At 42.1% G+C, this 20947-nt stretch overlaps 1 protein-coding gene across 1 annotated transcript in view; it reads right to left on the bottom strand.

Annotated features, from left to right (window-relative positions):
• GALNT10 (polypeptide N-acetylgalactosaminyltransferase 10) overlaps window positions 1–20947 on the bottom strand; it is a 233483-nt gene that overhangs the window by 110171 nt on the left and 102365 nt on the right. The window contains exons 2-3 of the mRNA XM_037742761.1: window positions 20427–20529; window positions 17344–17482 (exon numbers count right to left, since the gene is read on the bottom strand). Coding sequence (XP_037598689.1) covers window positions 17344–17482; window positions 20427–20529 — 242 coding nt within the window. The remainder of the gene's footprint in view (window positions 1–17343; window positions 17483–20426; window positions 20530–20947) is intronic.

Here is a 20947-nt window from a genome sequence, read left to right as displayed (position 1 = left end):
TAAGGCCTCTTAATGGTGGAATCCAGAAATTCCTGGTGCTGAGGAGATCATACGAGAACCTGGAGGCCAGCCTTGGAAAGATCTCTCGTTTCAGGCACTGGGAGGCCTGCCTGTGCTGTGGCTCCACCTCCTTCCCCTGGGGTCTTGGCAGTGTGGCCTTTCTCACATTCCACCTACACAGCATTCCCATTTCCCTCTACTGCCTGTGATTCCTTGCATGGGATGCCCCATTAGTTGAGGTAACCTTGAAGTCAAGGAAGTCTGTTCTATCTCTAGATCCATTCCCTGAATTAAAAAACCAAGAGTAAGCATCCAAAAGATGTAGTAGAGCTGAATCAATTATTTTTATTTTTTCTTTTTGATTGTGAAAATAATTGGATTCTTTCAGAATTAAGATTTCTAAACTTCAGAAGTATCACTAAAAGGAAATCTGGACTTCCAGGCCATAGACAGTGAGACTGCTCGGACACACTGTTCTACATGATTTGCAATGCCCTATCAACACCGAACCAACTGGGCCACCATGACATTAAGAGCAATTACTTGTAGCTCACAGCACTTCACCACCTCTATGTTTTGCACATTGTGGCAAATTACTCTTCAGTGATTACAGGGGTTAGCTTTTTTTTTTTTTTTTTGAGATGGAGTTTTGCTCTTGTTGCCCTGGCTGGAGTGCAATGGTACAATCTCTGCTCACTGCAACCTTCGCTTCCCGGGTTCAAGTGATTCTCCTGCCTCAGCCTCACGTGTAGCTAGGATTACAGGCATGTGCCCCTACACCCGGCTAATTTTGTATTTTTAGTAGAGATAGGGTTTCTCCAGGCTGGTCTTGAACTTCCGACCTCAGGTGATCTGCCCGCCTCGGCCTCCCAAAGAGCGGGGATTACAGGCGTGAGCCACTGCACCCGGCCTAGATTTTGTTTTTTAAAGGAAATTATCATTTTAAAAATCATTGTCAAGTGACTCTTGTTTGAAAGCTTTTCGTGCTCAGACTCCTAGGTAAACAATCATCTTCTGGAAATGGGCACCACTTATCACTTTCTCATGGTAACCAAATCCAGCATACCCTCCTTTGCCAAGTAGATGACAATTTTGGATTTTTCCCCTAACCAGATGGAGCTGGTTGGGAGCTAGTTTGTACGTTGTGGGTGGCGGGGAGGCAGGTAGGCAGGAGTCAGTATCTCTTTAGGTTGAGGATCAAGGCAGAAGGCCAACTACCATTCCCAGGCCACATACACAGTGTCAACCTGAAAGGCCAATCAGAAGCAATGAATATTAAGTCTGGAAAGCCTGACTCTCATCTCGTTTGTGCTCCTTGGTTTAAAGATGAAGGAACTGAGGCCTAGAATGAGGAGGGACATTCCCAGGGTCACAGAGTGAGATAGCATATCCACATCTCAAACAGTGGCCCTCGGTCCAAGGGCAATAATTCTAGGAAGGGCACTTCATTGGGATGCAACTACAGGTGTGGTGATGGAGCACAGAGGCTGAAGAGACACTCGGATCGGGGTTCAAATCCCATGTCTGTCACTTGGCAGCTGGGTCACATTGAGAAAGTCATAACCTCCCAGAGACATATTTCTCCTTGGGTAAAATACATCCTTCCTATTAAGGCTGTCACAAGGAATGAAAGAGGTGCCATATGTGAATGTACCTGGTACAGCATCTGGCATGTAAATTTAGTTTCCACTTTACAGAGGCCACAGTATAGGTCATTTTCTAGAAAATGGTGTAAGTTCAAAATTCTGGGATTTTTTTCCTCTCTTTTCTACAAAAAGGACATTCCCTTAAAATATAACATTCTCAGAAATACTGTGTCCAGTGGTCTTGGAGCCACCAAGAAAGTTACTCCGTGGAAGTCAGAGACAGCTCCACCAGAATAAGAGGCAGAAACTGAGTCTCAGTGGGTACAGTGTGAAAAACCCCTGTTCCCTTTCCCCATCCTCCCTCAAGATGCAGACTTAGGCCCTCTCTTGACATTGTAAGCCTGATTGTAAGCCTCTTTTCTCAGCTCAAGGCTCAGCTCTCCAGCCCTTCTCTACCCTCCTCTGGGGGATGAGAGAGGCACCGGCTTTCTCTTTAACACAGTCTGGCCAGAATCAGAGGAGCCAAAAGATTACTGTGACAACATGGGCCAAGACTGACATCTTTATGAAGGCCCTTTGCCATTCAGGGGAGGCTTTGCTGAGAGCCAGCCAAACCCACCTGTTAGTCCCTCTCTTCAACAGACAGCTAAGAGACACACAGAGGTTTATTCTTATTATTCATATTACTAATTCTAAACTCAGCAGTATCAGTTTGTCACTAGGTGTACACCCCCTGACTAGGACCAGAAATGTCAGATACAAGGAGTGTTCAAAGAACCTTGGTTTGTGCTGTCTTTTCCTTCCTTTTGAACTTACATTTTGGGAACTGTTTTATTCAGGTCACATCTAGTTTAAAGACTATTATAAAAACAATAACTTTTTTTTTTTTTTTTTTTTTGAGCTGGAGTCTTGCTCGGTCACCCACGCTAGAGCATGGTGATATGATTTCAGCTCACCGCAATCTCCACCTCCCAGGTTCAAGCAATTCTCCTGTCTCAGCCTCCTAAGTAGCTGGGACTATGGCACCCGCCACCATGCCTGGCTGATTTTTGTATTTTTGTAGAGACGTGGTTTCACCATGTTGGCCAGGCTGGTCTCAAACTCCTGACTGCAAGTGATCCAGCTGCTTCAGCCTCCCAAAGTGCTGGGATGGCCACCCAAAGTGTTGGGATTAAAGGCATGGGCCACCGCACCCAACCTAACAATAATATTTTTGAAATATCTGTAACAGTTTCTTTACATTGCTGTCCCACATGATAAAATGTTCGGTCCTCCTACAGATGTACAAGCAATATATTCCACATACTCAAGCTTTAAACCAAGATGAAAGCAGGAAGGAGGAACTCTGGTTAATGAATATGGTATGCAAGGCATAAAATAACCCTAAGGACCACACCTCACATCCCAGTGAGGAGCCAGCTGCCAGCTGCGAGGTAAGCATTCCTTAGAACGAAATAGACTTTAATATCAAGTTTCTTGATGATTCATAAAAGGATAAAAGAAGAAATAAAAATGTAAAGATATGTGTTCCAGGATGTTTTTGCCACACTGTTTCCAGAAGCAAGGACCTGGAGATGACCTGTATGTCTGTCTACAGAGGAGCTGTCAACTAAACAATATTCCTATGGAATATTACACAGCTATTAGAAATATCTTAAAATGTGACCATAATATATTAAGCAATTGTAGAATAAAACACAATAGTACAACCACATTATTATAAAACCAAACCGAACCACAGCCTAAGCCCCATTCATATGTCTCTATATATTGTATAAGCAATGAAAAAACTATAGAAAGTGATACACTAAATTGTTACTGTTCACTACCTGGGCAGATTTAGGATTGGAGTGTAAAGTGGGGGGATAGAGGGGAGAGAGGGACTATTGATTTCTTCCCCTGAAAGATGTGGAGAAGGAGACTTACAGTCAAGAGAGAATTATGTTCTCTTCTATGTAACAGTGCTCCTAAGCTAAGCTGTTCTACTTGTCTTATCATCACACTGTCTCTGATACCATCTTAATGAAAGGAGAGAATAGATAATCACTCTTATCTTCTAGTCATTATTTTCTTTTTTCTTAAACCCTTTCAAGGCCAACACCACTTAGAAATCAAATTCATCTCTGTAACCAATTTTGCTGAATGCTATTTATCTGCTCCTGGACAAGAACATATTACCTTCTGCATGGTGAGTGCCATGCATGCAGAAGAGTCTGCTGGTGTGACTGTTGGATTTATATAGCAAATCCTACAAACTAGGCCTGGTCCAAGTACCTTCACGGACAGAGCATTCAGATTTAAAAACGTCTCTCTCCGTCAGGTGTGGTGGCTCAAGCCTGTAATCTCAGAACTTTGGGACACCAAGGTGTGCAGATCACTCAAGGCCAGGAGTTTGAGACCAGCCTGGCCTACATGGTGAAACCCTGTCTCTACTAAAAATACAAAAATTAGCCTGGTGTGGTGGCATACGCCTGCAGTCCCAGCTACTATGGAGGCTGAACATGAGAACTGGTTGACCCCGAGAATTGGTTGACCCCGAAAGGTACAGTTTGTGGTGGGCCGAAATCACACCACTGCACTCCAGCCTGGGCAACAGAGTGAGAACCTGTTGCAAAAAAAAAAAAAAAGTCTCCCTCCTCTGTGAGACACGGGTCTCAGGTCTCAGGCTTCAGGTCTCAGTCTGTGTATGATGCAATAGAAAAAAGCACAGGCTTAGATCTAGTTGGAGCTTTCTTTGCCTTCTACTAGCTGTGTGAACTGGAACAAAGGGCTGCGGTTCTCTGAGGTTTAGTTTGTGCATCTGTAAAATGGAGCTAGTGATGGTCCGCATCTGATACAATTTCAGAGAGGCTGGAACCACAAGAGTTGTAATAGTTTGTAAACCAGAAGACAGTGTTGAGTGTAAAGGAAATAAATCATCATTGCACAGCAATTCAGAATAGGAACCAGTAACATATAGCTGGCAAGGTGTTCAGCACAATGCCTTGCACATTGATAAAAAATAGAAGCATTTGACAAACAGTACATGTTGTTATTAATGGAGAACGTAGCATTGATTTCTAGAAGACTTAGAAAATGTATCTAAAAGACTTGCAGAAATAATAAAAAGAAAACAAACCATACATCCAGTCATGTAGACATAAGTGGCTTTTATCTAGCATAAATTTTAGGGGGTAGGTGCCCATATAACTTTTAGTTGATAGGCAGCCATTTTTGCTGATAGATTATTTATTTTCAAATTTCAACCTGAGGGCTGAATTCACTGAACTCTTTTAAAAATTAGAGAAAAGAAGTCAATGTGAGAAATGTTATTGGCTGCCATTTTATTTTAAGGCGTATGAGCACCTTTAAATCCCAATATTAGGTCCAATGGATCAATAACTGTTATCTTAAAAGAAACACCATTGTTCAGAAGGGAGTCTTTTAGTTTCAGAGGAGGAGAGCTGATTTAAGTCTTCTAAAAAATCAGTGATGCGGCTGGGCACGGTGGCTCACACCTGTAATCCTAGAACTTTAAGAGGCTGAGGTGGGCAGATCATCTGAGGTCAGGAGTTCCAGACCAGCCTGGTCAACATGGCAAAACCCCGTCTCTACTACAAATACAAAAATTAGCTGGGCGTGGTGGTGTGCACCTGTAATCCCAGCTACTTGAGGGGCTGAAGCAGGAGAATCGCTTGAACCCAGGAGGCGGAGGATGTAGTGAGCCGAGATTGCACCTCTGCACTCCAGCCTGGGCAACACAGCGAGACTCCATCTCAAAAAAAAAAGAAAAAAGAAAAAAATCAGTGATGCTTCGAAAAAAATCCCAGAGTTTTTCCTTTCCCAGCCTATAAATCATTCCATCTATAGGACCTCCCCCCGCACAACAGCCTTGCTAACAACCTGCCAAAATGGGGAGGCTGCATTGCTCTTGAATCCTGAGCATCTCTGCGGCACCAATCTTATACTGAAGTACTCCATTATAAAAGCGTCAGGCGAGCTTGCTCTACCACATGAATCATGATAAAAAGGGTAAAAGCTGCTAATAAGTACTAAATACATCTTCTAAGCCTGTCACCGTTCTACCGAGGGTCTGACAAATGGCTCTGCACCATGGGGTGGGGGCGGGTGCGGACTCCTGTCATTCATTCCCAACAAAAAGGGTGGAAGGTTATGGGCACCGCCCTTGCCATGACCTGAACGCTGACCATAAACTCCATCACACCACATGCCACAGACCACAGCTGGTCTTAGGTCACTTTTAGGCTTACTATCTGTTATGCTTCAGGCATTTCTTGCTATACCAGGAAGGTGAGTTAATTAAGATCACAATAAAAACACAACTCAGAAAAAAATCCTGTCATCATTTCCATTTTTCACAACACAAATAGCATCAGTTATTCAACTGCCTACTTGACATTGACATTTGGATGTGAAACAGTGTAGCAAACTTGTCTGCAATAAAAATCGTGATTTTCCCCAAAACCTGCTCTTCCCAAAGTCGTCTCCATTTCTGCAGATGGCAACTTCATCTCCCCAGCTGCTCTGGCCAAAAACCTTGGCATTATCCTTGGCTCCTCTCTTATTCTCATATCCACATTCTTGTAAGTAAATCCTGGCACTTCCATCTCCACCTTCCAAGTATGTCTAGAATTCAGCCACGGCTACTCCACTACACCTACCGTGGTCTGACTCACTCTCACTCTCCCCTGCCTTGCTGTAACATACTCCTAACTCGTCTCCCTGCTTCCATCCTTGGCTGCCTACAGTCTATTCCTAAAATAGCAACCAAAGTGATCCTTTTAAAATGAAAATCAGATCATGTCACTCTCTGTTCAAAACCTTCCAGTGGCATCCTGTCTTACTCATTTTGGGAAAAGCTCCAGCCCCAGCACAACCCCTGATCACTACCCAGATACCTCTCCAGCCTTACTTCTCATCACTCACATCATTAGGCCCCAGCCACACTGGCTTCCACAAGCCAGGCATGGCGACCTCAGGGCCTTTGCATTTGCTGTTTCTCTGCTGCAGGGCTCTTCCACCAGTTAACTGCCCTGCTAGACCCCTTATCACTTCATAGCTCTGTTCATATGCCATCTTAACAGAAGGCACTTCCCCGATCCCTGACATAAAATCTACCCTATTCTTATTATTTTTTCTAAGCTTTATCCTGTTAATCTTTTTTGCCCTAGATCACATATTGCTATCTAAAAAATCAGTCCATTTATTTGTTTGTTTATGACTCTCCCACCCCTACCCTCAGTGGAATGTAAGCTCATTGCTGTTTCCCTAGGACCTAGGCCATATAGTAAGCACACAACATAGACACTCAACAAATATTTGCTGAATGAATAAATGGCTTTCAGAGACAGTTTTAAGTAACTAATAGGCATGAAATCTCTTCAAGACAGAAGCTATCTCTTGATCATTTTAGCATAATAAACCTGAGTAGGAGCTGGCTGCATTTCAGGTGAGCTGCAGACTGGAGTGGGGAGGGTAGAACGGAGCCCATAACACACACGGTTACTGTACATAAAGTTCCCAATTTAGTTAGCTCTGGATACATTAGTTGGGTGGCTATTCAGGGCAGGAGCCCAAGAGCACAGGCAGCAGCTCTGCCAACAGCTTCCCCTAGTTTTCAGGGTCTCCAACAGGGATGCACAGCTGGTGATGCCACCTGGGGCAGGAAAGGTCAATTCTTGTAAAATCCCTGCCCTTTCTTTCCCCAGGCTTACACCATCATTCGAGAAGACTCCCTTTCTGCTATGGGAATAGTTATGAACACCAACTGTTCCACTTCTCAAGCCAAACTCAACATTACCAAGGCCACATTATCATGGGGCAGGTGGGTGGTCCCTGAATAGGACCTCAGCCACCAGCTCTGCTGGGCCCAGGATGCTATCTCCTCACAGTCCACTCCCTCCTCCTGATTCCCCACCCTTTTATCAGGGTGTTTTGAATGCTGCAATGGTTAGCAAACCATGACAACAAATGCATTTCCAACGTACTCTACCCCACAGTACGTTATCTTTTAAAAGATTCAAACAATAAGCAAAATAGTACATATTTACCCACATGGCTACTATTTGTAGTAATCTTTCTTTATGAATAAAGGTCTCTATTTCTATCTGGTATCTTTTTTTTTTTTTTTGGAAGATATTTTCGCTACAGAATTCTACGTTGACAGGCTTTTCTTTTCATACTTTACTGTTATTATTTTTTCACTAAACATACAACCCTGCCCAGGGTGTACCTGTGTGACTTTGGCACACCTCTTTATCCTTTAATTCTTCTAGTTGCTGACCTGAAAAAAGGTGAATAATGGTGATGTAGAGGATATCACCTGCCCAAGCCATTCATGAGGGATATTGGTCTGTAATATTCTTTTTTTTGTAATATCTTTGTCTGATTTTGGAATCAGGATACTGCTGGTTTTTCAATGAGTTGGAAAGTACCCCATCCTCTTTAATTTTGGGGAAAATTTTTAGAATTATTTCTTAAATTGTTGAAAGAATTCATCAGTGAACTCATCTGGGCCTAAAGTTTTCTTAATGGAAAGGTTCTTAACTACACTGTCAATCTCTTTAGTAGATACAGGGCTATTCAGGTTGATTGTTTCTCCTTAAGTGAGCTTTGGCAGTTTGTGTATTTCAAAAAATCTGTCATTTCAGCTAAGGTTTTAAATGTTTAGGCACAAAGTTGTTGAGAGTATTCCTTTATTATTTTCTTAATAGTTAAAGAATCTATAGTTATGTCATCTCTATCATTCCTGATATTGGTAGTTTTTGTCTTCTTTTTCTCTTTATCAGGCTGGTTAGATGCTAATCAATTTAATTGACCATTTCAGAGAGCCAGCTTTTGGTTTCCTTGATTTTCTGTTTCATTGATCTCTGCTTTGACTTTTTTCACTTCCTTCTGTTTACTGTGGATTAATTTGCTCTTCTTTTTCTAGTTTCTGAAAGTGGAAGTTTTTGTTTGTTTGTTTGTTTGTTTTTTGAGATGGAGGCTTGCTCTGTTGCCAGGCTGGAGTGCAGTGGGGTGATCTCGGCTCACTGCAACCTCTACCTCCTGGGTTCAAGCTATTCTCCTGCCTCACCCACCCGAGTAGCTGGGACTACAGGGGCATATCACCATGCCCAGCTAATTTTTGTAATTTTAGTAGAGACAGGGTTTCACCATGTTGGCCAGGATGGTCTCGATCACTTGACCTCATGATCCTCCCGCCTGAGCCTCCCAAAGTGCTGGGGTTACAGGTGTGAGCCCCCACACTCAGCCAAAAGTGGAAGATGATATCATCAACTTTAGGCCATTCTTTTTTTCTAACATAGGCATTAATGCCACAAATTTCCCCTTATCTACTGCTTTAGTGACATTCCACAAATTCTGACATACTGTGTTTTATCATTCAGTTAAAAATGCTTTCTATTTTTTGCCTTGATTTCTTTTTTGACCCACCTGTTATTTATATGTAAGTAATATATTTTCTAATCTTTTGGAAAGTTTAAAAGGATTTTTTTTTATTGATTTCTAAATTTCATTGTGGTTGTTTTCTGGCCCAAAAGATAATCTATCTTGGTAAATGTTTCATATCCGCGTGAAAAGAATGTGTATTCTGCTGTTATTGGTTGAGTGTTCTATAAATGTCAATTAAGTCATGTTGGTTGACAGTGCTGTGAGAGTCTATTATATCCTCGCTGATTTTCTGTTTATCTGTATTACCAATTATAGAGAAATTATAATTGGTAATTATAACAATTTTCTGTCTATCTGTATTACCAATTACCAGAGATGGGTTTTTAAAACTCATAATTGTGGCTTTGTTTATTTCTCCTTATAGTGATTATTATTATTATTTTTTTTTTTGAGCTGGAGTTTCACTGTGTCACCTAGGCTGGAGTGCAGTGGCATCACCTCAGCTCACTGCAGCCTCTGCCTGCCAGGTTCCTGCGATTCTCCTGCCTCAGCCTCCTGGGTAGTTGGGATTACAGGCACATGCCACCATGCCTGGCTAATTTTTGTATTTTTAGTAGAGACAGGGTTTCACCATGTTGGTCAGGCTGGTTTTCAACTCCTGACCTGACCTCAGGTGATCCACCTGCCTCGGCCTCCCAAAGTGCTAGGATTACAGGCAAGAGCCACTGTGCCTGGCCTCTCCTTATAGTTCTATTGGTTTTTGTTTCATGTATTTTGAAGCTCTCTTATTAAGTACATAAACATTCAGGATTGCTATGTCCTCCTTAAGAATTACCTCTTTATTATGAAATAACTTTCTTTATTCCTGGTAATATTCTTTGCACTGAAATCTACTTTGACTGATATTAATATTGCCACTGCAGCTTTCTTTTGACTTGCGTTAGTGTGGTATATCTTTTCTATCTTTTACATTTAACTTACTTGAATCTTTACGTTTAAAGTGCATTTCTTGCAGGCAGCATATATTAGAATCTTGTTTTCTTATCCAATCTGACAATCTCCCACCTTTTAACCAAAGAGCATTTACATTTAATATGATTGTTGATATGGTTAGGTTAAAGTCCATCATTTTGGTATTTTCCATTTCTTCTTCTTCTTTTTTTTTTTTTAACAGATGAGGTCTTGCTGTGTCACTAAGGCCGGAGTGCAGCAGCATGATCATAGCTTACTGCAGCCTCAAACTTCTGGATTCAAGTGATTCTCCCATCTTAGCCTCCCAAGTAGCTGGAACTACAAACATGTGCCAGTATGCCTGGCTAATTTTTTTTTTTTTTTAATTTAGTAATGGGGTCTTTCCTAGGTTGATCTTAAACTCCTAGGCTCAAGTGATCCTCCTACTTCAGCCTTCTGAGTAGCTAGGATCACAGGTGCAAGGCACTGCACCCAGTTCTATCTCTCCTTTCTGATTTTGATTCCCTTCCCTGCTTTTTCTGCCCTATTTTGGATTTTTTTTTTTACAATTTCATTTTATCTCCTTTGTGGGCTTATCAGCTATAATTCTGTTTTGTTATTTTAGTGCTTGCTCTAGGGTTTATGATATATGTTTATAACTCATCAGTCTACCTTCAGATGGTATTATGTACTTCATATGTACTACAAGAACCTTATAATAGCAGATTACTATTTCTCCCCTCCAATCTTTATGTTGACACACATCTTATTTTACATACATTTTAAACCCAATAACATTATTATTTTTGGTTACAGAGTCAATCGTCTTTTAAAAGATTTAGACAATAAGACAAATAGCATATATTTACCCATATAGCTACTATTTCTAGTGATCTTCATATTTTATAAATAAAGATCTCTTTTTCTAGCTATCTTTTAAAAACATATATATTTTCACTGGGTACAGAATTCTAAGTTGACAGAGTTTTCTCTTTCCATACCTTATTTTTTTCTTACTAACCATAGTTTACTGACATTTCCATACTTTAAAGGTGTTGCTTCATCATGTTCTTGTTTGTATTGCTTACAACAAGAATTCTCCTGTTATCTTATCTTTGTTCCTCTCTATATAACATGTTTTATTTCTCTGGCTGCTTTGACATTTTTTTCTTCATCACTGGTTTTTAGTAATTTGATTATGACATGCCTTGATGTCATTTTCTTTGTATTTCTTGAGCTTGGGTTTTACTGAGTTTTTGGGTGTGGTATTACAGTTGTTATCCAATTTGGAAGACTTTCAGCCATTACTTCCTTACACACACTCTAATTACATGAATATTAGAATTTTTAAAGTTATACCACAGGTAATTGAGCCTCTTTTCAATTTAAAAATTTTTTTTTGGTGTGTTTTACTTTGAGTAGTTTCTTTTGCTACACCTTCAAATTCATTAATCTTTTTATTTCCAGCAATATCTATACTATTCATCCCATCCAGTATATTTTTCATTTTAGACACTGTTGATTTCATTTCTAGAATTTTGATTTTGATCTTCTTATAGCTTCCATATCTCTACTCAACTTTTTAAACATATGAAATACAGTTATAATTAACTCTGCTAATTCTAATATCTGTGTCAACTCTGGGGTGGTTTTGATTGAGTGATAATACTTGTCTCTGTGGGTCATGTTTCTCTACTTTTTTGCATGCCTGGTAATCTTTGATTAGGTTTCACATTGCTTAGTGCTGAATATTTTTGTATTGATATAAGTATTATGTCAAGCTTTGTTCTGAGCGCATTATATATTTGGAAACAATTTGATCCTTTTGGGTAATAATTTATGATTTTTTTAGACTGGTCCAGAATACTGTTTAGTCTAGGGCTGATTAGAACCCACTAAGGCAAAATTCTTCTAAATACTCTACCTGATTCCCCATGAGTTATTAATTTCCAGTCTGGGTGGTAGGAAGAGGCACTATTCTTAGACCTGAATGAGCACTAGGCACTGTTCCCTATATCCCTTTAGGGTGATTCCTTTCCCAGCCTCAGATAGCTTCCTCATAGCATGTGCTGATCAATAATCCACTGAATAGTTGAGAGGACTCTGTGGATCTCTGCAGTTCTCTCTTTACACAGCTCTCCTCTCTCCAGTACTGCGTCCTCTGAACTCTAGCCTCCTTGATCTCCTTGGACTCTCAGCTCCATCTCCTCAACTCAGGAAGTCTTCTGGGCTCTGTCTGGGTTTGCTCTCCCTGCACCATGGCCTGACAATTCTCCCAAGACAATAAGCTGAGGCAACTATATATAGGGCTCACTTCATTTGTTTCCCGTTTCTTAGAAATTATTGTTCTTCACTGCCTGATGTCCAGTGTCTTAAACACCAGCGTTTTATGTATTTTGCCTGGTTTTTTTTTTTTTTTTGGTTGTTTTAGGCAGGAGGGCAAATTTACCTGGTCCCTATTACTTTATCTTGGCCCAAATGTGATTTTATACCTATGTTTATGTTCCAGTTGGGGCACTATTACATTATTACTGCAATAAATGTGGTTGACTTAAATTTCCTTTGTTGAGAAGCTGTCATTTTTTCAGGGTATGTATTTAATGCATGTTTGTCAAAGGTACTAGGTGATAACTCCCTTCCTTCTTGCTTCTTTATACTTCGTAGCCTGTTAGGGATATAATGGTACTCAATAGAATACTAGTTATTATAGTAATATGAGCTTGTAAGTTCTTTTGAAGAAATTCAGTATATGTCATAAATTAACTGTGTTAACAAAAAAGGAAACGGCAGAAAGGAACATGGAAGTAGGAATCTGGTAGACTTGGGCCTTTTATTGCAACAAAGGTTCATTCATTAGTGAAGGTAAAACTATGGAATGAAAAAAGCAGGTCAGGATTGTAGGCTGCTTTCCTTCCCACTATGGATAATCTTTGCATGGAAGAAACTGACCACCTAACATGGGGTTTGCATAGGAAACTGCGGATCCCAGGCACTTCAGCAGTTGGGTCTCTGTTGTGCCATCAGCCCTGTGCTCTGGAGGGGCTGCCGAGTTCATCTGCCAAGCAGCCCAGCAGGGCTCCCAGGGAGTAGGGAAAGTGGGCCAGCCCACCAGCTAGCCACTGTTCACGCTCACTTGGCAGAAGGTGCAGAGGGCAGGCCCACTCAGAGCCAGCTGGCTGACTCCCATTTGCAGGTCCAGCGAGTCTGGGCCAAACTGCCTCCCTTTCGTTCTCTGGCTACGCAGTCCCCAGTGCAGCTTCTGGTGGAAGCAAAGGAAGCTGGCACAAACAAACAGCCCCTCAACCCTGTTCTTGACATGCCGTTGCCAAAATTCAGTTTGAGGGAACAAAAGGCAAACATAAACCTCAGCTCCTGCTGGAGAAGTTAAGCTAAAAGAAACCAAAAGGAGTGAGTGGCTCAACCGCTCTAATTTACTCACACATTTCTGCTGTCAAACTGAGGGAAAGATTCCTCTCTGGAAAAAAAGGAAACCTCTTCAAGACATCTGTCAACTCATTTCTGAAAAGTCAGCTTCCACAATTGGTGGCTCTAAAAAAGGGGGGTGTCAGGAGCGCTGGCAGTAGTGACATCTTTTGCAGTTAGTAACTTGGATGCTGGCTTGCTGGGTGGGTGGGCTGGTGACAGAGGCCTCCTTAGCTCCACTCCCGCCCACCTGGAACAGGAGTTCCACAGCTTATTGATGCCAAGGGCCCATCTGCCAGGCTGGGGAAGCCTATGGACACTTCTCAGAGCAATGCTCTTAATACATAAAATAAAATGTATCAGATTTTAAAGAAAATCAATTAGACTGAAATATAGTTATCAAAATTTATTCAAAGCCAAGTGTGATGAGGTTTTGCCTGTAATCTCAGCTCCTTAGAAGGGTGAGGCAAAAGGATCGCTTGAGCCCAGGAGTTCGAGACCAGGGTAGGCAATATAGCAAGACCCTGTCTCAAAAAAAAGAGAAGGAACAAGATCTAATGGTAAAAGAAATGATAAATTATTGAGGTGGTAGATTTCCCAATTATCTTGGTTAGATCATTATACATTGTATGCCCATATCAAAATATCACATGTATCCCATAAATATATACAACCATTATATAGCCATAGTAATTAAAAATAAAAAGCAAATATCTAGAAAAAAAGATCTAGTGGTAGTTCTAAAAACTACCCCCATTTCGAAGTGGTGATGAGTGTCCATGCCATTTCAAGGCATCTGTAGGTGATGTGAAAGTAAATGCTTTCCTTGGGGGACAGCATCACAGGGCTTTGTTGTCTACATGCACAAATGAAGGGAACAACAAATTTCAGCTAAAGGTTAATTTTTTAAAAATTCAATGTTTTTCTCATCCAACTTTACAAACTCCCCTGAATTCTAGTCACATCTGTGAATCCCAGGACTCTTCAATGAAGAAAATGTTTCTCGCCCATCTTGGTCTCCCAAAGTGCTGGGATTACAGTGAAGCCCTGTCTCTACTAAAAATACAAAAATTAGCCGGGTGTGGTAGCGTGCACCCGTAGTCCCAGCTACTCAGGAGGCTGAGGTGGGGGAATTGCTTGAGCTCAGGAGGCAGAGGTTGCAGTGAGCTGAGATCGTGCCACTACACTACTGCGCTCCAGCCTGGGTGATAGAGCAAGACTCTGCCTCAAAAAAAAAAAAAAAAAAAAATCTGGGGTTTGACAGTGAAAACCATGAAACAAATGGCAAACCCCATGGGAAAGCACACTGACGCCCCTGCTCTGTTCCCTCGCTGTAAGACATCTTTGGAAAAAGGGCTCAATCCTAGATGACAGCACATCTTTTACATCTACAAGGTAGAGACGACCGTAGTAATACCAACCTGAAAGTACTATTGTAGGAACTAAAGTAGGTAATGGGGATGAAGGCATTTTTTTCTTTTTTTTTTTTAAATACTTTAAGTTCTGGGGTACATGTGCAGATGGTGCAGGATTGTTACACAGGTATACACATGCCATGGTGGTTTGCTGCATCCATCCCCCCGTCACCGATACTAGGTATGTCTCCTAATGTTATCCCTCCCCAATCTCCCTACTGCCTGCCATCCCTCCCCTAGCACCTCAACCCCCCAACAGACCCCACTGTATGATGTTCCCCTCCGTGTTCATGCATTCTCATTGTTCAATACCCACCTATGAGTGAGAACATGAAATTTTTGGTTTTCTGTTCTTGAGTCAGTTGGCTAAGAATAATGTTTTCCAGGCAGGGCGCGGTGGCTCACGCCTGTAATCCCAGCACTTTGGGAGGCCGAAGCGGGTGGATCACGAGGTCAAGAGATCGAGACCATCCTGGTCAACATGGCGAAACCTCGTCTCTACTAAAAATACAAAAATTCAGCTGGGCATGGTGGCGTGTGCCTGTAATCCCAGCTACTCAGGAGGCTGAGGCAGGAGAATTGCCTGAACCCAGGAGGCGGAGGTTGCGGTGAGCCGAGATCGCGCCGTTGCACTCCACCCTGGGTAACAAGAGCAAAACTCCGTCTCAAAAAAAAAAAAAAAAAAAAAAAGAATAATGTTTTCCAGCTTGGATGAAGGCATTTTGTAAGTTGCCAAACATGTTAACAAGATGAAATCTTTAGCACTACATTCTATTGATTGAGTTCTTTTTTATTTATTTATTTATTTTGAGACAGAGTTTCACTCTTGCTGCCCAGGCTGGAGTGCAGTGGAACAATCTCAGCTCATTGCGACCTCTACCTCCCGGGTTCAAGCGATTCTCCTGCCTCAGCCTCCCAAGTAGCTGGGATTATAGGCATGCGCCACCACACCCGGCTAACTTTTATATTTTTAGTAGAGACGGGGTTTTACTAAATTGGCCAGCGTGGTCTTGATCTCTTATGATCCACCTGCCTCGGCCCCCCAAAGTGCTGGGATTACAGGTGTGAGCCTCTGCGCCTGGCTTGATTGAGTTCTTATAGGTGGAAGGATCTTTATGGCTCACTGCTTAAGTCCATAGATTCCAGAGCCAGACTCCGTGGGTTCAAATTCTGGCTCCATCTCTTTTTAGCTATGTCATCCTATGCAAATGACTTAATCTTTTTGTGCCTCAATTCCTCATCTGTGCAATGGTAATAACAACAGTATCTACCTCACAGGGATTTTGGAAGATTTGACTGAGTTAATATACTTAAAATATCTGGAACAGTGGTTCTCAAATACAAGCATGCATCAGAATCTCCTGGAGGGCTTGTTAAAACACTGATTGCTGGACCCTTCCCCATAGCTTTGATTCAGTAAATCTGGGCTGGGGTCCAGGAATCTGCCTGTCTACCAAATTCCTAGGTGATGCGGATGTTGCTGGTCTGGGAACAACACTTTGAGAACCGCTGGCTTAGAAAAATGCCAAGCATACAGTAAGCAACTAATAAATGTTAGCTTTTATTATCTTTTCCTGGGCTCTATTTTTTTAGTCCCTGAGCAAAACACTTTATGCTCCAGTGCTACTCAGTACTGCCTTCGTGTGCAAGCAATTCTGAAATCTACTTGCAGTGATTCTCAAAGTGTGGTTCCAAGATAAGCAGCACCAGCACCCCCAGGGAGCCTGTCTGAAATGCAGGTTCTTGGGCCTCCATCCAGACTTACTGAACCAGTAGCTTTGGGGCCTCAATACCCTGTGCCCTAACAACCCTCCACGTGATTCTAATGCACCTCAAGTTTAAGAACAGCTCTACCAGAAAATCACCATCATCACCACAATGACCCCTTATTGAAAATGTACAGGGAAGCAGGATAGCTTAAGGTCCAGAGTATAATTTTTGGTTAAATGGAGTCTAAGGCCTGGCTCAGCCTGTTAGTCACCTTATAGCCTTAAGTGAGTTATGAATCTCCTTTATGCCCCAATTTTCTCACCATAAAATTGGCATCATTAGATGACCTACCTTACAGCAACCTGAAATGATACAAATAAAGTGTTTGGCACATACCACTGGTTCAAAGAATGTTAGATGCCATTGTTATCATCTTTATAATCATTCTGATATGTCTGCTGTCAATGTGATTAGAGATGGCTTATAACAAAGACACAAATATAAAGAAAGATTAAAAAAAAAAAGAAGAAGCAAAAACATCACACAGAAAGTGAACAGAATGAAAGGTGAAAGTCATGACAACTTGTCCTCTGCACTGGGGTCTAAACTTCCCTTCGGCCCAGAGCAACAAGGGAAATGCAGAGGCTACAAAGTTCTAATACCCTGAAAAGAGGAAGGAGGCTGGCTCTTCTGGAGAGACAGTATCATCCTCTACCCCTCACCACTATGAATCTTTGCACAAGTGCCTGTGTAAGAGGAGGGAATCTCCACAGCAGGGCTCCATGTACCTGCTTCTTTCATTAATTCTCAACAAGAGCCAGGGGTAACATCCTTAGATCTCAGAATTTGAGAACTATTACACTCACTTTGGGTGCCGGATATCTGGGAGAGAGCGATTCAAGGAGATTTTATCACTGACGTAGATATTAAATCCATTTTCTCGGTACGCCTGATCCACTCTCTCAGCATCGGTCATGGGGTAAGGTCTTCCTTGTTCTCCATTTCCTAGAAGCAAAGAGCAAATTTTATGTGGCTAATGATGTATGGGGGTACTCTATATGGAGTGGGGGAAAAGGATGAAAAATATGATTAAACCACCAAGATAAAACTTGGCTTGGATGTAGAGCATAGCTCAAATTTTTCAGGGGGGAGTGCAAAGAGTGGGAGGGGAGCAAGCATTTATTCAGCCACTTTGCATATCTTGTTCTCAGGTAATCACAGTGGCCCTGTGGGGTGGATATGAGACCCCTTGTTCCACAGAAAGATAATCTGAGACTCAGAAAGCTTATCAAATCAGGAGTATGGATTCCACCCATGCTCCCCTCACTCTGTCAGGAGCTCCAAAGACCCCTGCCCTTGGAGACCAGTTACTGGACGGCTAGTTCCACCATTTGTGAACTGATCAACCTTGGGCCAAGTCCCACCAACTCTCAGAGCTAAACCTCCCTCCTCTGATACCCACAGCACTCTTGGGAGAGAAAATGAGAGTGGCCCATTTGAAAGTATTTTGTAAACTATAAAACACTTCATAAACATGAGGAAAGGTGATTACTCTAGGTAAGGCCAACTTTATATGTAAATCAAAATTGGCATAAATGATAAAAGATGCTTTGATTTTATTTTTGTTTTTAGGCCAGCAAACAAATTAAGATCTGCCTACTCTAAACCAGGAGTGCCAGAAAAGTGTTGCTTTGAGTCATGGATTTGGGTGGGTTAAAGTGCTAGCTTTCCTCCCTGCATAATCCATCTGGAGAAGGAGTCTGACACTCCAGGAAATTTTTCTCTAGGCTCCCAGGGTGCATAGTGGGAATGTCCACATCGACCCCTGCAATAGTAGCTCAAGAATCTGTCATTGGTGAGATCTTGAAGAAATGGCAATAAAACCAGCTGGTTAAAAATCACCTTGCCTTCTGGAGCTTGTGGCCTGAGCAACACCTATTTACTCTGCAAAGTAAACATTGACAAAGTCAGATTGCCAGGAAAGCGCCAGCTGAGAGGTGGAGCCCAAGGGCTCTGACTGCTCCAATCCAGTCAGACAAGAAACAGGACTCCGTCACCTACAGCTTGTAATGCTTCATAAGACAACAGTGATTAGACCCCAGGACAGACACCGCGAGGCACCCAAACACAGTGAGCAGGAGACCAGAAGTGTTTGCTCAGGGAGGGAAGGTTCAGGAGGGCAGTACAGGAGACAAATTCAGAGTTCAGGCCCTGAAGCCGGGCGGAGTGGAGTTCCAAGACCAGCACTACCCATCCACAGCTATGTCATCTTGGGCATGCCTTCAGCCTTTCTGAGTCTCAGATTTTGCCCTTTGTATTAATTAGAATGAGAAGGTTCAATGTGAATGATGTGGCGATTAAGGAGGTAAAGCAGGCAAGATGCCTGGCACATAGCATTTGACAAATGCTGGTTATTCTTCTTAATGTCTCCACTGCTGGTTACTCTTTTCTGGCTGGCTAGCCCAATGTTCTAACAATTCTGGTATGTGGCAAATCAGCTCTTCCCAATCGTTTTCTTTCTTAATTTAAGCAGCACCTGTAATTCCAGCACATTGGGAGGCTGAGGCGGGTGAATCACTTGAGGCCAGGAGTTCGAGACCAGCTTGGCCAACGTCGTGAAATCCCGACTCTACTAAAAATACAAAAATTAGCCTGGCATGGTGGCATGGGTCTGTAATCTCAGTTAATTGGGAGGCTGAAACAGGAGAATCACTTGATGGGAGGCAGAGGTTGCAGTAAGCGGAGATTCCACCACTGCATTCCAGACTGGGTGACAGAGCGAGATTCTGTCTCAAAACAAAACAAACAAACAAAAAAGTCAGCACTCATTCCCCCTTTTCATTTTCTGGCATCTCTAGATTTCGTTTCTCATCAGTTAAGTTATTGTGGTAAGCTGGCTTTGTCATAATGTAATTTTAAAAAATCAGTAGTGGTGAGTACCTTTAATGGAGATAAAAAATGATAAAATACTAATACCAATCCCTTATATTTCTATAGTGCTTTCTAGTATTGCAAAGCTACTACATACTCACTGCTTTACTTGGCACACTCACAATAGCATCCTGAGGTTGTCAAAGCAGAAAGCATGAGTCCCACGGACAGACGGAACAACTGAGGGTCCGGGAGTATGGACTTTTATCTGCTGATTAGATGGCTGTAAGTGGCATCAGAGGTGCTCTCCTGATTCCTTAGTCCAGGCTGCCTAGAGCTGATTCTCCACATAATTTCTGTACCATCTTACCCCAACCCTTCCCAACTCTTCAGTGAAAATAGAACTGCTCTCAAGACTAATTAGCCAAAGAAAACTTTCGCTGAAGCCCTCTAAGTTGACTTCAGTCTCATGGCTGCAGTGTTAGGTAGGAAACAACTATGCCCTCCTTCCAGACCTGGGTTCAAATCCCAAGTCTGTCTGTTTCTCTCTGTGCAACAGTGGGCAGATTACCACCCCTCTTAGAGCCACAGGTCTCTTCTTATTAAATGGGCCATAAAGGTTGATTTGAGGTTTCACAGAGGAAATTTCCAAGTACAGAGCACGGATCTTCCTCACTACAGTATAGGGGTTCAATTAATGTTGGTTCTTATTATTACTGCTCCTTGTTTTAGTTGCAATCCCATGTGGCAGAGACATTGCTATCCTATAAAAATAAAATACAAAATAACCTATATGAGGGAGACATTTTCTATCACCCAATAAAGGTGCAGGCAAATTCCTGCAGGCAGCAGATCTGGTGATGGGAGTGAAGAAAGGGGTCAGCTAACAGGTAAAGAGGGGCATCTGGGAATCGGGGGAAGGTATAGTAGCTGACAGGGAGGGAGCCAAAAGGAGGTCCAGACACCCTGCTAAATACATACATGTATACACAAACACACACACACACACACACACACACACGCATATGTGCATATGCCCTTCACAGAGCCCACCCATGGCCAATCCTGCCCTCCTTACCTACGCGCTGAGCATCCCTCCGGATGCTGTCCTTGTCATGCCAGTCCTTCAGCTTCTGCCCATCTCCCAAGAAAAACGTCTTCTTTTGCCGACTGTGTGAGCCCTTAAAAAAAGACAAAAACTATGAAAAACAGAAAAGGGCAAATAAGTTCAGTAACAAAGACTCAGGAGCTACACTGCCTAAGGGAGTTTTATACTGACCAAATGCCTGACATCCCGTGTTCTTTTCTCCACTCCCTCAGCACACTTTTGTTGGTGTCTTGCCACATGCCAGCTAGGTGTACAAAGGTCAGCAAGATGACAGAAGTGTGGCATCCACCTTTTGGGAACTCTCAAATTGGTGGTGGAGAAAAAAGATGAACACATTATTTTCACCCAAGGGAGAAAGTGTATAGTGTGATGCTACCCAACAGAACTATAACATGAGCCACGTATGTAACTTGAAATCTTCTAGTAGCCACATTTTAAAAAGTAGGTGAAATTTTTTTTTTTTTTTTTTTTTTTTTTTTTTTTTTTTTTTT

The sequence above is a fragment of the Cebus imitator genome, unplaced genomic scaffold, assembly GCF_001604975.1.
Source record: "Cebus imitator isolate Cc_AM_T3 unplaced genomic scaffold, Cebus_imitator-1.0 Scaffold126, whole genome shotgun sequence".
Taxonomy (NCBI): domain Eukaryota; kingdom Metazoa; phylum Chordata; class Mammalia; order Primates; family Cebidae; genus Cebus; species Cebus imitator.
Note: the sequence above shows the minus strand (reverse complement) of the source record. Positions and strands in the feature narration are given on the sequence as shown.